The 15,640-nt window shown below is 56.5% G+C and overlaps 1 protein-coding gene across 1 annotated transcript; it reads left to right on the forward strand.

Moving 5' to 3' along the window:
• The first annotated feature begins 4,995 nt into the window (after positions 1-4,995).
• Positions 4,996-15,215, forward strand: SNCB (synuclein beta). Its single transcript, XM_045830262.1, has 6 exons — positions 4,996-5,338; positions 5,947-6,076; positions 8,530-8,571; positions 8,793-8,911; positions 12,759-12,848; positions 13,197-15,215. The coding sequence occupies exons 2-6, from the start codon at positions 5,956-5,958 to the stop codon at positions 13,227-13,229; spliced, it is 405 nt and encodes a 134-aa protein (XP_045686218.1). The 5' UTR covers positions 4,996-5,338; positions 5,947-5,955; the 3' UTR covers positions 13,230-15,215.
• The last annotated feature ends 425 nt before the right edge of the window (positions 15,216-15,640 follow it).

A 15,640-nucleotide genomic window follows, 5' to 3' on the forward strand; every position in this document is an offset into this window, starting at 1 on the left:
AGGAAGCACCTGACACCCTTCATCTGGTCTTCTTCCTCTCTTCCTCTTCTCCTCCCTCCTGCTGGTCCTTCCTCGTGGCCCACTCCGACTTTCGGGGGTTTTAGTCATGAGTCACAGAAGTCACTTCTAGCCAATTTAAGCAGATTAGTTTAGTAACCAGTACTGCACAGCTCAGAAACTCTCTGGGAAGCCAGAGTGCTCTCCCCAGAGGCCACATGGCCTGTAGGATGCCCCAAGTCACATGGCCAAACAGGGCTGGGAGGACTCTCCTGTGCTTAGCTGGGCACAGACAGTGCAGCTTGTCCTGTCCTGCTGGATGCTCCCAGGAGCAGTGTCACTGCTGTATCTGGTCCCTGGCAGGAGCTGACATTGCTTTGACACTGGCTTCAGGTTCTGAGCCTGGGGCTGGGCTGTCTGGGGCTAAGGCCACAGTCCTGACTCCAAAGAGGGCTGGGAACGCCCTGGGAGCTCCTAGAGGAGGGGGTAGGCTCTGCCTCCTGGGGTGAGGCATGCCCCAAACATAGGAAGGAGGCAATTCCAGTGCTAAGAGGCCAACAATAATGGTAGGTATTCCCTGTGCTAGCTTATTTATTTATTTATTTATTTTTAATATATTTTATTAATTATACCATTATATTTGTCCCATTTTTCTCTCCCCTTTGTTCCCCTCCACCCTTCATCCCCCTCCCACCAGCATTCCCCCCACACTCCTTTAGTTCACGTTCATGAGTCCTACATATGAGTTCTTTAGCTTCTCCATTTCCCATACTATTCTTAACCTCCCCCTGTCTATTTTGAACCTACCATTTATACTTATTCCCTGTATCTTTTTCCCCATTCTCCCCCTCCCCTTCCTCACTGATAACCCTCCATGTGATCTCCCTTTTTGTGATTCTGTCCGTTCTAGTTCTTTGCTTAGATTGTTTTGTTTCTGTTTTGTTTTCAGGTTCAGTTGTTGATAGTTGTGAGTTTGTTGTCATTTTAATGTCCATATTTTTTATCATCTTCTTTTGCTTAGATAAGTCCCTTTAACATTTCATATAATGAGGGCTTGGTGATGATGAATTTCTGTAACTTGACCTTATCTGGGATGCACTTGATCTGCCCTCCCATTCTAAATGAAAGATTTGCTGGGTAGAGTAATCTCGGGTGTAGGTCCTTGCCTTTCATGACTTGGAATACTTCCTTCCAGCCCCTTCTTGCCTATAAGATTTCTTTTGAGAAATCAGCTGACAATCTTATGGGAACTCCTCTGTAGGTAACTGTCTCCTTTTCTCTTGCTGCTTTTAAGATTCTTTCCTTCTCTTTAATCTTGGCTAATGTAATTATGATGTGCCTTGGTATGTTCCTCCTTGGATCCAGCTTCTTTGGAACTCTGAGCTTCCCAGACTTCCTGGAAGACTATTTCCTTTGCCAGATTGGGGAAGTTCTCCTTCATTATGTTTTCAAATAAGTTTTCAGTTTCTCACTCTTCCTCTTCTCCTTCTGGCATCCCTATAATTTGGATGTTGGAACATTTAAAGTTGTCCTGGAGGTTCCTAACCCTCTCCTCATTTTTTTTTTTAATTCTTGTTTTGTCATTCTGTTCTGGTTGAATGTTTATTTCTTCCTTCTGCTTCAAACCATTGATCTGAGTCCCAGTTTCTTTCCTGGGACTCAGTTGGTTCCCTGTACATTTTCCTTCATTTCACATTGCATAGCCTTTACTTCTTCCTCTTATTTTTTGACCATACTCATCCATTCCTGTGAGCATCCTGATCAGTGTTTTGAACTCTGCATCTGATACATTGGGCATCTCTTCATCATTTACTTCTATTTTTGGAGTTTTGGTCTGTTCTTTTATTGAGCCAATTTTTTTGTCTCCATGTGCCTTTTACATAGTAAGGGACACAGCCTTAGGTGTTCTCCAGGGCAGGGCAACCCACCTTGCTGTGTTGTGGCACTATATGTGGGGGAGGGTCTGAGAGGGAACAAGGCCACTTGCTCAGCTCTCCACTGGCTTTCAGTCACTTCCCCCCTACCCACAAGCAAATTGGGCCCTTCTGGTGCTGATTCTCAGTGGGTGGGTTTGTGTATGTTCTAGGACCCTGTGGGTCTCTCCAATGAGCTCTCCTGCGAGGCTGGGAGTTTCTCCCATCACTGCAACCCCCACAGATTTTTACTGCCAGAGGTATTGAGGCTTTATTTCCCTGCACTAGAACCCTGCTTTGTGCAGTCTGTCTCACTCCCCAGTTGTTCCTCCCAGTTTATCTTCACACAAATGCGGGGCCACCTGGTCCACCAGCTGCCTTGCCCGCCCCAGTTCTCCAGCTGCCAGGAGTCTTCTCCACCCCAACTGCTGGTCTCTGCCCCTCCTACCGGTCTGGATGAAGGTTTCTTCTTTAACTCCTTGGTTGTCAGACAAGGACTTAATAGTTCGATTTCCTGCCAGTTCTGGTTATTTTTTGTTTTTAAATTTGTTGTGGTCCTTCTTTTGGTTGTGTGAGGAGGCAAAGTGTACCTTCTACCTATGCTGCCATCTTCTCCCTGTGGTACCTTTCAAAATTGTACAAGTAAAATACGAATCAGGGTAAAATAATCAAAGATGATGTAATATAAAAGCTTCTCTCTCTGAGTCCTCTCAGTCAGGGAGAGAAGGAGCAACTGTTGTCCATGGTTTTATTGGAAGTCCTTGCAGATGTGTCCTCTACATATCCAGGTACAAGTGAGTCTGAGCATATTTGCATGTAAGGTGTCTATGTAATAGGCATGTGATCAGTATATACAGGGGTGGGAAAAACTAGGTTTGTGGTTGTAATACAAATAAATACAGTAATCAACAAATAATAGAATAAGAATAAACTGTGCTTCATGTACTCACAACTGCAAACCTACTTTTCTCATGCCTGTATATACTGATTTCTATATACATATTTATGTGTATATGTGTATATGTGTATATGTGTATTGTACACACACATACACAATGTCTGGAAAAAGTCCATCCATTGTTAATATAATGAGAATCGTTTGCAGGATATCAGTGTAACCTAGCAGCCAAGGAGAGTGGACTGGAATGCACATGTGTGAGCAATGATGACTTCACTGTAGTAGGCAGTGGAGGCAATAGATGCGGTTGAGTGAGCATGTGTACTGTGTGGCTGTGGCATTCAAAATGACTGAGCAAGTAAAGCAATGAATCTGCATCAGATTTTGCACTAAGCTTGAACATTCCTCTGCAGAATATTCAGAAGGCTGCAGCTATGGGCAATTGGTGATTGGCAGCTTCAACACCACAAGGTGCCCACTCACGCATCACGTCTCGTGCAGAGTTTTTTAGCAAAACATCAAATCACCCAGGTGACTCAGCTCCCCCACAGCCCAGATTTGGCACCCTGAGACCTCTGGATTTTCCCAAAAGTAAAATTACCTTTGAAAGGGAAGAGATTTCAGACTGTTGGGAAGATTCCGGAAAATACAATGGGGCAGCTGATGGTGACTGGGAGAACTGTGTGAGGTTCCAAGGTTCCTACTTTGAAGGGGACTGAGGTGTCACTGTCCTATGTACAATGTTTCTTGTGTCTCGTATCTCTTCAATAAACGTGTCTATTTTTCACAGGACTTGGCTGGACACTTTCTGGGCCGACCTCTCGTGTATAATGTTCTGTGACTCAAAACTGGCTTGTCCCATGCCTTCCAGCTTGGCACCCATGTCAGTACATGCAGGTCTGGCTAATCCTTTCTGGCAGCACAGCATTTCACCAAGTGGATGTACCACAATTAATTAGCCGATCCTTTACAGAGGGATGTTTAGGTTCTTTCCAGTTATTTTGCTACCAGAAAGCATGCTTCAGTGAACACCCTTGCACAGATGTCTTCATGCACTTGTGCAAGCAGAGATCCGAGGGATAAGTTGCTGGAAGCAGGAACTGCTGGCTCGAAAGCAGCAGGATTTCTGTCTTCGGTAAACATTGCCAAATTGCCTTCCAAAAATCATGTGCCAATTTGCAGCTCCACCAGCAGCCTGTGAACATTTTTTCCTAGGCCCTGCACACTCTGGCTGCTGGCTGCTCCCCTTATCACCTGTCACTCACACACCCTGCGTTTCCAGCCATAGTGCCCCTGCCCAGGCTGTACCCACATACTAACACTCTCTTCCTCGCTGGTCTGTCAGATGAAATCTTACCTTCCCCACGAGGCCCAGATGAGTTGTCCCCTCCTTTGTAGAGCCGTCACTGACTGCTGTCAGTGGTCAGAGACCCCTTCTGGGACCCCAGCTTCTCGGGCATAACTCCATCAGAGTACTCAGGGCCTATGTGTGCCTGGGATTTCATGACTGTCTTGACCACCCCACCATAACCATACAAAAAACTGGTCTCGCCCAACTCCTCCTCCTCCCTCCCTACTGGCTCTCCAGCTGCACAGCCCTTTATCTGCTCTGAAGTACCGTCCTGCCTCAGGGCCTTTGCACCTGCCCTTCCCTCTCTGTGGATTCTGCCTTCACCCATCTTACCTTGGTGCCTTCTCTGACCTCTCTGTCTCAAGCACCCCTCCTCTCGTCACTCCGGTACATCCCCATTTCATCATCTTCATAACACTTCTCACAAGTTGAAATAACTTGTCTGGTTTAAATGTTCCATCTTGTGTCCCATCTCTACACACACACACACACACACACACACTCACACACACCATTATAAGCTCCTCCAGAGCAGGAACCTTGTTTTTCTCTTTCCATTGTCTCGGCCTGGCACCCGTCCACTCAACAAACGTTCATTCAGCGAACCATCTGTATTTTACAGAAGAGGAAACCTTCAGAAAGGAGAACTGAGTAGCCCAAGGTCCCGCAGATTTCAACATATCTGAACTCCGAATGAGTTCATTTCTTCCCTACCCTTAGCTCACTGCATTGTCTACCCCTCAATATGTGCTCTTAGGGGCAGGTTGTGAGTCTGACACCCCAGTGTCCCCAGCGGCGTGTCCCAGGCCCTGGAGGCTGGCAGGCTCTGCGGAGATGTCACCCTCCCCGCCTCCTTGTCAGTCAGGCCGAGGGGGCGGCGCGGCCGCCGGGGGCAGCGCTGAGCTCAGAGCTGCCGCAGCGCCGAAGCGGGAGCCGGAGCCCCAGCGCACAAGGGAGCAGGGCTCTAGGCGCGAGCGGTAAAAGGCGACGCACCCGAGGCCGGAGCACTGCTGCGCCGGGCTCAGGGTCCGCGCCCTGCCTGCTGCAGACCGGCCTAAGCGCCTGACCACGACCCGATCACCCCACCAGCCCGGAGCCCACCCCAGCCCGGCCTAGCGGAGCTCCTGCGTCTTCCCACCGCAGCCTGCGCTCCGTCCCCAGCTCGGGCCCTGCATCCAGGTGAGGCGGCCGCGCTTCGGGAGCCGAGACCCGGAAAGGACTGGGGATGGAGAGGGGACTGGGTGAGATGGAGAAGGAGCTGGAGAACTGAGAGAGGGCGCCGGTGGATGCGTGTCATTGTGCGCCCCGGGGTACGTGTGTCTGCTGCTCTGTGTCCGCAGCTGCCTGGGTAGCCGTGTGGATGTGCGTCCGCGCGCGCGTGCCCATGTGTGTCGGAGTGTCAGTGCGCACTTGAACCTCTGCGTGTCCTGTGTGTGCACGTGAGCGAGTCCACGGAGTATGTTTGTGTGCATGGCCGTGTGGCACTGCCGTGTGTGTACAGTTAGGCTCTGGGCTTCGCGCTGAGTCCAGCACTCGAGTTCCGTGGGGCTGCAGGTTGCGGGGTCCCTCGGGGGTGGCCCCTCCCGTGTCCCCTGGTTTCAAGGACGCCGGGACTCGCCGCGGCCCTGTGGCCTCCCCTGGGGACCAGGAAAGGTGGGAGGGGGCTCCGGGCCAGAAGGGCGCCACGGTCTCAGGAGGGAGGGGAGCCCCCACGCCGCGTCCCTCGGGAAGCACTGGGGTGAGGGTGCAGGGCCAGCGCACCGTGCCCGTGTGTTCGCCCTCCCTAGGCCGCCAGGATGGACGTGTTCATGAAGGGCCTGTCCATGGCCAAGGAGGGCGTCGTGGCCGCCGCGGAGAAAACCAAGCAGGGGGTCACGGAGGCGGCGGAGAAGACCAAGGAGGGCGTCCTCTACGTCGGTGGGCGAGGGGCGGGGCTTCCAGGCAGATGGGTTCCGGTGTCAACTGCTGGGGAGTGGGGCCGGGGTACTCAGGGGTCTGGGCAGGAGAGTGAGTCAGCAGGTGGGGAGGACGCGCAGGGGTCACCGGGGACACAGCCGACAGGAGGGGGAATGGGGGGCAGGGCTGGCGAGGGTAGTAATCAGCTGAAAGGCCAGGGACTGAGGAAACGATCAAAGTGGGCAGTCTACCTTTTCTCCCCCGCAGTAATAGTTAACCGGTGTTGAGCCCTTGCTCTCTGCCAAGTGCTGTGTGAAATGCCATCACACCCATTACCTCACTCGGCGCTCCCTGCCCATTCCACAGACCAGGGCTGGCGATCTCAGAGGCTTGCCTGTCTTGCTCAAGGTCACACAGCTGAGGCACCTGAAGCTGGAGTTTAGGCCAAGCTTCTGGAGTCCAAAGCCCCACCCCTCCCCTGGCTGCCCTCTCTCCTGCATTTGGGGGGCTCTCTGTCTCCCAGTGCCTCCCAGTGCCTGTGTTCCACCACTGCCACCCCCCCTCTGGGTCTCCCTCCTTGCAGCTGCCAGCTGGCATCAGGATGAAGGACAGTGGTTAAGTCACCCTAAACATGAAAGGAGAGGGAACATGCAGGGTCATTTGCATAAAGAGAGGCCAGGCCCAGAGATGGCATTTTATGAAGTCTGTTCTGTGGTCTTTGCCATTGTCCCCTATGCCGACCAAGGAGGGCTGCATTTGGCTTTGGGGTCATTTGAAAAGTATTTATTGACCACCTACTATGTGTCAGGCACTATATGGCTCCTGGGGAGGTAATAGTGGGTGGTGACACAGACCATTCCAATAGTGGGGTTTGACATCCAGAGGCTGGGACAGGGGCCACTTTGGTGGGGTGGTTGATGAGGGAGACATCACGTTGAGCTCAGAGAATAAGTAGGCAGAAGGAGTGGGGGAGGCTGAAGAGCAAAGAAAGGGTGGATAGGTGGGCAGAGCGGGTTCCGATGGGCCCTGGTAGGCCAGAGCAAAGCAGTGTAATGGTCAGGAGAGACTGGAAAGTCTGGAGAGGTCCCTCAGACCTCTGGGGACAGAACAAAGTTCAGGGAGGCCCCCTGGGAGGCAGTGTGGCCACCAGACAAGGGTGGCTCGAGCTAGGACAAAGGTGACAGAGTCAGGGAGAAGGCTGGACCCCACTCTGGCCTCCCTTCTGCCTCCTCCTCCTGCCCAGGAGCCCCAATAGCCCCCATTTCCCACCCTGTTAAGCCTCAGCTCCCTGTCCCCTGGTGTGGTCCTGCCTCCGCCTGTGTTCCCAGCCTCAATGTGCTTTGTGGAGGCCCCTCTGTGTGACCCTCTGCGTGCCCCTCTGCGCCCTGCCTGAGGCTCCGGGTGCCCAGAGTACCCTCTCCAGTCTCCTTTCTGCATACCCACCTGTTCCCCATCTGCCACAGCCCAGGCAACGCCCCCGCCCCTATCAATACCCCCAGAGGCTGGAGGTCCCCTCCCCACTACTTAAGGCCCTAAGTGCTGAATCTGCTCTTCTCTTACCCGCATCCGACAGTGAGTGATTGGCCTAGAGCCTAGCACAGAGCAGGTGCCCACAAACGTTTGTGGGAGGAAGGGATGGATACACAGACAGACGTCCCCCAACCCTGGGTTTCACTGGCCTCAGATGTGAGAATCATGTCTCCCCACACCAGGCCTCTCCTCCGCCTCCTCCCAGGAGAGTCGCCCGCCCACACACCCATTTCTGGGTCTATCAGCTGTTGTCTGACTTGCCAAATCCTCAGGAAGGAGATTCTCCTCTCCCTTGAGGGCTCCCCACCTTTCCCCTCAGATCAGCCCCCTGGTCTTTCCCAGCAGCCCCACACTGTGCTGTGAGCAAGTCGATCCCGTCCCGGGCCAGCCCAGCCAATGCTGTGGGTATCGGCTCCCCTCTGCACACCCTCCACAGGCCCTCCAGGCCCCTAACACACTCTCCACTCCGGCAGAAGGAGGACTTGGCACCCTCGTTAGGAGAAGAAGCTGGAGCGAGGGCTTGGTGGTCAGATGGCGGTGCCACAGGTGGGATGTGGGCAGTCATGCACCAGGGGCGCCTTTCCAAATACATGGCCTGTTTGCCCCCCAGCCCCACCCCCACCTGCTCCCACTTGGGCAGAGAACTAAGTGAACTGGTGGTGCACAGTGCGGGCGTTCCAGCGACAGCCCCTCGGGGTGCAGGCGTCACAGCAGATGGGTGGTGAGGGACAGGCAGCGGCCGAGCTGGGAGTCCTGAGGAAGTAAGTGTGGGAGGCTCAGTGCGGGTGGAGCACTTGTGGGATTTTGAGGCCTGAGGAGGCAGTGATGGGGCCAGGATGCCCGCTGCCCACTGGGGCCCTTTGCACATTTTATAACCCCTGTGCTTGCCAGACCTGTGGTCCCTCCGTTCCAAACCCTTACATGTGTTCCTCGTCTCCCCACAGGAAGCAAGACCCGAGAGGGGGTGGTGCAAGGAGTGGCCTCAGGTACCAGCCCTGCCCTGGCACAGCCCCTTTCCGTCCCCCAGGCTGAGACCTGGCTGGTTTTGGAGGGTGGGTGTGAGGTGGTGAAAGACTTGGGGAAGACCCCCAAGGCTTAGGGGGTGCTCCACTGGAGAGGCAGGCCCTGGGTCACTGCAGGGGTGGGGGCACCTATGCCTCCTTCACACTGGCTCCCGATGCCTTCCCTGACCCTCTCCCTGCTCCAGTGGCTGAGAAAACCAAGGAGCAGGCGTCACACCTGGGAGGAGCCGTGTTCTCTGGGGCCGGGAACATCGCAGCGGCCACGGGCCTGGTGAAGAGGGAAGAGTTCCCCACCGACCTGAAGGTGAGAGGTCGTCCCACCACACACGGGCGTGAATGCAGATGCACGCACGTGCCAGGCACACCCACAAACCTGCCGCCAGGGTCCCTGCTCCCCCAGCCTATCTGAGGCACGAGCCACCTTGCCTCCCCTTCCATAGGACCCTGTAGACTTGGCTCAGCAGGAGTCTGTGTGGTGGTGTGTGTAGACCTGCTGCTGCCTGTGACCATGACCCAGGTCTGCTGTGTACACGCATCCTGCTTGCACGAGTGACCTGGCCCACTTCTGGCCACGTCTGCCTGTTCATTCAGTTCTTTTCATTCAGCCAGTACTCACACTAGAAAGGAATTCCTCTGGGGGTCAGTGCAATGAGTAGTTACCTGCACTCAGGGAGCTGACACTTCAGTGAGAGAAGGTGAAAAGTCAGCCGATCAGCAAGGTCACTTCAGACAGGGCCAAGTGCTGTGAGGAAAAGACGACAGGGTGGTGCGGTAGATAGTCTAGGATGAGGGGGTCAGTTTAGCTGAGAAGGCTCTTCTGAGGGGGTGACTTTTGAGCTGACACCCAAGGGATGAGGCAAGCCAAGTAGGGGAGTGTGTTTCAGGCCGCAGGGGCAGCTCGTGCAAAGGCCCTGAGACAGGTGCGAACAGGCGTGGGCCCCGGGGCAGGGTGGGTTTTGTGCCACCCGCCTGGGCAGGCCTGCTCCCCCAGGGGAGGCGGCAGCTATCCCCGTGTGCACTGAGACAGATGACCCCACGAGGACAGGCTGCAGAGCCAGGGCTGTGAGCTCGCACACCTCCTAGAGCCGGGTCTGAACCCCGACTCCTCCACTCCCAGCCTGTGTGGCCCTGGGCCAGTCCCATCCCGTCTCTGAGCCTGAGTCTTGGCCTGTAAGATGGAAGATGAGCACGATGGGGCTCTTAGGCAAATGAAAGGCAATACAGGTCAGAGGTTCTCAAAAACTAAAATCAGAACCAGCAGGAGGCCAAGGTAAAGTGCTGCTGACTGTGGGCCCCCCCGCCCCTGGATTTATGGATTCAGTCGCTCTGAGGCAGGGCCTGAAATCCCCACTTCTCCCAAGTACCCGGGCGGCTGCAGGTGTAGGGACCCTGCCGGGAGAGTAACCACGACAAAGAGCCGGGCTTGCATGCTGCGAGTACTCGGGAAGGGACAGTGGCCCCGTGACCACGTGAGTGGCCTGTGTCTGTGCTTGTGACCACAGGTGTGACCACAGGTGTGCCAGCATGACAGTGCACTCTGGGGGCCTGCCTGTCCACTCAGACATCCATCCACCTGTGGCTGCTGCATGTCTGTGCACATACAAGTGCAGACTCTGCCTCGGCGCTGGCAGGCGCTCCTCCTTCCACAGCTGGTTTGGGGAACCAGTGTGCATCCATCAGGCTGCGGGAGGGGGCACTGGCCCACCCTCCGCTCCAGACACTTTGCACAGTCCGTTCCTTCCCATCAGAAGTCTGGGGGTTGGCTCAGAAGCTCTGGTTCAAGTCCTGCCTATGTGTTGTACCAGCTGTGTGACTTCCCAGTTCTCATCGTGATGTTTCTGGCGATTGCTCCCATTCTTTGACCTCTTATGTAGGCAGGCTCTAGACATGTGACCTGGAGTAACTCACTGAGTTGTCACAATGTCCCCATGTCGAAGGCACCACAATTAGCCCCTGTCACAGATGCAGGAACTGAGGCTCAGAGAGAAGTGCCTTGCCCAAGATCCCATCCCTGCCTGCCTGCCTGCCTGAGAAGGTGGCTGGGGAGATAAGCCCGGGTCCATAGCATTCGAGTGCCGACAGGGAGCCAGGCCGGGGGCTGGGGGGCTGGGTGCAGAGAGAAGTGGGTCTGAGCTGTTGGAGAGGGACATTTGCACAGAACCACCTTTTCCCAGCCACTTGCCTCCTACCAGCACTTCTTGACACCTCCAGCCTCCTTTCTCAAGGAAGTACAAGGCCACAGGCTTACAACCCAAACCCCGGCCCTTTGGGGCCGCCTGTCCTGGGGAAACTGTGCTAGCCCAGCTCTCGTGTTCCTGAGTGTCTCTCCCTCCCAGCCTCCTCACACATGTCATCAGGAAGCCTCCCTCGCTCCTACGAAGCAGAGATGCCCTCTCATTTCCCTCCCAAGGCCACTGAGATCAGCAGGAAAGTCGCTTTCCTGATGCCAAACAGCTAGAGAATGGCCAGGCTGGGAAACACCCTCCTGTCACGGGCACCCGGGTCAAGACACGGAACATCAGCCCGTCAGAGGCTCCCCCTTCCACCCACTTCCCGTCCTTACACCCAGAGCCAAGACTAGGGTGAGACAAGGGAGGTGTCTGGGGCACAGAACTCAGGGGCGCACGCATTCTGGGCCTCATTCACATGGCCCCGAGAGTGGGCGCCTTCGCCACACTTGCAGCCTCAGCCCTACCCCCCGCCACTCCGGCCTGGCCCTGCCTCCCCTCCGTGGATAACTGCTTCCGGGCTTCTATCACCGCACGCTCATCGGGTGTTTTTTAACATCACATAAATGTTATCCTAAAGTACGTGCTCATCTGCACCTGGCCTCTCCCACTAAGCAGGAAGCCCTAATGTGCACTGCTGATCTCCAAAGTGCAGCACCCACAGGTGATGAAACTGCAGGGCGCACGCCCTCCTGCTCTCCCTGGGCTTCTGCGTGGTCTCCCAATGACATGCCCCGGCTGGGATTTTCACACTGCATTTCTTTCCCGGGCTCTGGTCATGGCGGGGTGACTTTGAGCAAACGAACACTTCCTCACCTCCTGGGCCTTGGTATGCCCATCTGGACCTTGAGGAGACTGGGCCAGGTCAGATGAGCACATACAGGTCAGGAGCTGTAGATTCCTGTGCCCAGGGGGCCCACCTACACAGGTAATTCAAAGGAGCTGAAGCTGATTTGATGGAGCTGGGGAAACTAGAGCACACAGTGGTCTGGGCAGGCCGCCCCAGTGCCAGCCCTCCAGGGTCCCAAGAGTCTCATCCCCACCCAGCAGGGAGGGACCGTTGTACTTGTGGAAGTGGGGGAGGTGATATGCCCCCCTGCCTGCAGTTTCCCCCAGGGGTCGGGGCACGTGCCAGCCCACCTGGCCTTGCACCACCGTGCATTGGAGCCAGGTTCTTGTGTATGTCTGTGTGTGCAGCCACCCTATCCCCTGTTTGTACACATACATGTGCTCACCTGCAGTTGGCTGGCCATAGGTCTGGCAGCCCTCTACTTGTGTGCCTGCTGGTCAGCACCAGGCTGCTGGGCAGCAGCTGCGGGGTGGTGGGGGGTGAGGGGGAGGGGGGAGAGTCTTAGCTCACACATCCAAGCAACACCACTGAGCTGTTGCTTCCAGCTTATCTTAAAATAGCAACAGCTGAAGAAACCAGGCCACACAGGACCCTGGGGGAGGGATGGGTGGCAAGCAGCAGGCGAGTAGCTCGGAGCCCCTGCCCAGCCCAGCTCTGAGCCTGTCTCCCTCCGGCCCAGAGGAGCCTCAAGAGTTATCTCTGGGGTCCCATGGCCCCACACACAGAGCCTGACGCAAGGGGGCGGGGATAAACAGTGACTGAGTATGCTGTCTATTTCCCCATCCCAGTCCCTGTGACCCGGACTACAGGAGGCAGCCAGGTGCTGGGAAGCTGGGTATGGAGAGCCCTGCTCCGCTTCCCACTCCCAGCTTCAAGCAGGATTTGGAGGTATTTCATGCCTCATGCATTCATCCCACTTCCAAAGTACTCCACATCAACACTTTAATTAGAAATTCTGGCTGCACTGCCAACAAAGCCCAGCCTTCCCCTAATCAGCCAGGAGCTTCCCAGGGTAGGAATCTGGGGTATGTCCCCTGCTGCCTTCACAGGCCCTGCCCCCTCTCTGTCCACAGCCCGAGGAAGTGGCCCAGGAAGCTGCTGAGGAGCCACTGATCGAGCCCCTGATGGAGCCAGAAGGAGAGAGCTATGAGGAACTGCCTCAGGTGAGAGATGGCAGGGCTGGGCGGGGCTCCGGGCATCCCAGAGGAATGCTGCCACCCCCAGCTAGGGTGGGGGTCCCTGGCAGTGTAGGGTTGGGCCAGGGAGCTTCAGGGCCCCATTTTCTAGAACCCAGGCCCCAGGAGGTGTCAGCATGGAGGGAGGACAGTTGGGGTGAAGCACTGGGCCCCAGGCACTCCTGCCCAGGACTGGCCAGGCTATCCCCAATTTCCAGATTCCTTGCCTGCCCAGGGGGAGGGGTCTCAGGCTCAGAGCCTGGCCACTTGGTTTCCAACCCCTTCCTCTTTTGCTCTTTTGCTCTTCTTCACTCCACCCCAATCCCTCTGATGCAGGAGGAGTATCAGGAGTATGAGCCAGAGGCGTAAGGGCCCAAGAGGGCCCTCCACCAGCAGCACAATCCCTTCCTGGTCCCCCCCCTCCCCCCCCCCCCAGAGCCAGGGCTGTCCTTCTAACCCTTCCCCCAAACACGAGATCTTCCTTCACTCCGAGGCACCCCCTCGGAGCCCGTGTTAGTGTCTGACCACCCATCTGTTCTACCCACTGGCGTCAAACCCTGGGGCGTGGACGAGGCCACTAGGAGCCTCGCTCCACCTGTGTTGTGTTGCCCCCGCCCCACCCCCTCCCGTCCAGTGTCTGCGCAGATGTAGCATGTTCTATGTGTTTTTAAATGAAGAACTGAAAGCTACGGCTCCCTACCCCACCCTGACAGCAACCCCGGCCGCCCCAGAGCCCCCCACCCCACTCCCACAATGACCCCAAGAACCCTTTTTTAACCAGAACCAGGAGCCAGACTGTGCTCCCTCCCCCAGCCGGCCCGGTCCAAGCGCGGGCGTTGTGTGTCCTGACTGTGGCATGGAGAGTCCCCCAGCCCCGTGTGCGAGTGTTCCGGGCAGGCGGCACAGCCGCCCCCGCGTGTCCGTGAATAAAGTCAATCTGTCTGGAGCCGGCGCTGCTAGGGCAGGGCTGGACGCCGGATGAGGGTGGCCGACGACCGGGTTCCGAGTCCCACACTGCCCCCCTCCCCTCTTTGGGGCCCAGCACACTCGGCCCAGGTGCGAAACTGACAACCCTCTGGGTGGGATGACCTGGGGGTCAGGGGTTCCCCCAGGCTGGGACAGGCAGTTGGTTGGGAGGTGGGCCTGCGGTCTCCGGAGCCTCCTGCTGGGCGGTAAAGCCCCTGCCGCAGGTTCTCGGAGAAGGGGAGCCCGGCGCGCCGCCGCTTGGCGCTGGGGGTGGACAGGCTCACCCTTCACCGCGCACGCAGCGCAGGCGCGTGGACGGCCATGCACGCGCGGACAGACGCGGGCGTATTGGGGTCCCTGCGCACCAGTCGGAGTGTGCGCCCCCTGGCAGGCGCTTACGTGCTCACACGCGTGCAAGCACGCAAGCCGATTCGTGCAGACACGTGCACACTCACAGTGCTGGGAAACCAGCAGCGCGGGCACTGTAAGGCACAGTTACGCGCAGACCTCTCTCCTCCCCAGAACGTTTACACGCATACACACCTTCTCACACCTGCCCAACACAGACAAGCCCATCCAAGGGGAGGGAAGATGGGCAGCTGCCTCAGAAGGAGCCACACACAGCTCGGGCGACCGGGGCTTTACCCCTCCTGGAAAGGCGTCCAAAGGTTCGTAGCCTGAGCTGAGGGGGGTGAGGGTCTGCAGAAACCCGGATGCCCGGGCCAGACGCCTAGAGCGGACCGGAATCGACAGTGGAGGGACCCCAGCACCGCCTAGGTGTGGAAAGGAAGGCTCGGAAACGCCGAGGTGCTGCTCAGAGGCCCACCTCCGACTAGGCGAAGGCGCTGCTCCCATTGGCCTCGCCCGCTGCCTTTCGACGCGACGCTCACGCCCTCTTTGCTGCTGAGGCCCTCTAACCTCCCCGGCACAGAGGCCGGCCCGCCCCGGCGGAACCCCCGCCTTGCTTCGTCGCTGGGCGCCCCCAACCTCGCCAGCGTAAGACCGCACCCTCTTCTCTGCCTCCTCAGGGCGAGAAGAAAATTGCACTGCTGGGTCAACCCCAAGTGTTAGCGCTGCCTCTTCCCCTGAGGGGTCGGGGGAAGACCAGTCCACTCGGAGCACCCTGGCTGGCAGCACCCTGAGCCCTTACCTCTGGGAGTCGGAGGCAGCTGGCAGACGAGTGTGTAGGGAGAGCAAACCTGTGGGCTTGGAGTCTCTGACCCCAAGCGAGGGTGCCAGGATCTCCAGATTCCTTTCGACTGAATTAGGACACTATGCAGGGAATTGCAAATTCCTGGCCCTCAGATTCCATTGGACCTATAGAGATGTTTAACAAGGTTTAATTTTTTTCCCCTTTATTCCAGTTGTCAAGAGTCCCTTTCTCTCCCTATTCACCTTATTTATTTATTTAGTTAGTTAGTTAGTTAGTTATTTGAGCAGCTAAGGGTGGGAGACAGAGGGAAGGAAACATCAATGTGTGGTTGCCTCTTGCACGCCTCCCTTACTGGGAACCTGGCCTGCACCCAGGCATGCGCCCTGACTGGGAATTGAACTGTTGACCTTTTGGTTCACAGGCCAGTGCTCAGTCTACTGAGCCACACCAGCCAGGGCCCTATTAGCAGGGAGAACTGCCTGGCCTTCATGAACTGCCTGGCCACTAAAGAATTTGAGTCTGCCACCTCCTCCTCTCCCGCTACCAGCACCCAATTCCCAATTTTAGATGGGAAAGCAAGGTTCACCGTCTGGCTTGGGGTGGCGGGTATTCTTCTCTCCGGGTGCCAAGCCACACACCTGGTTTTCTGAGCCTGGTTTCT

The sequence above is a fragment of the Phyllostomus hastatus genome, unplaced genomic scaffold, assembly GCF_019186645.2.
Source record: "Phyllostomus hastatus isolate PE091 unplaced genomic scaffold, TTU_PhHast_1.1 phas_contig_150, whole genome shotgun sequence".
Classification (NCBI taxonomy): Eukaryota; Metazoa; Chordata; class Mammalia; order Chiroptera; family Phyllostomidae; genus Phyllostomus; species Phyllostomus hastatus.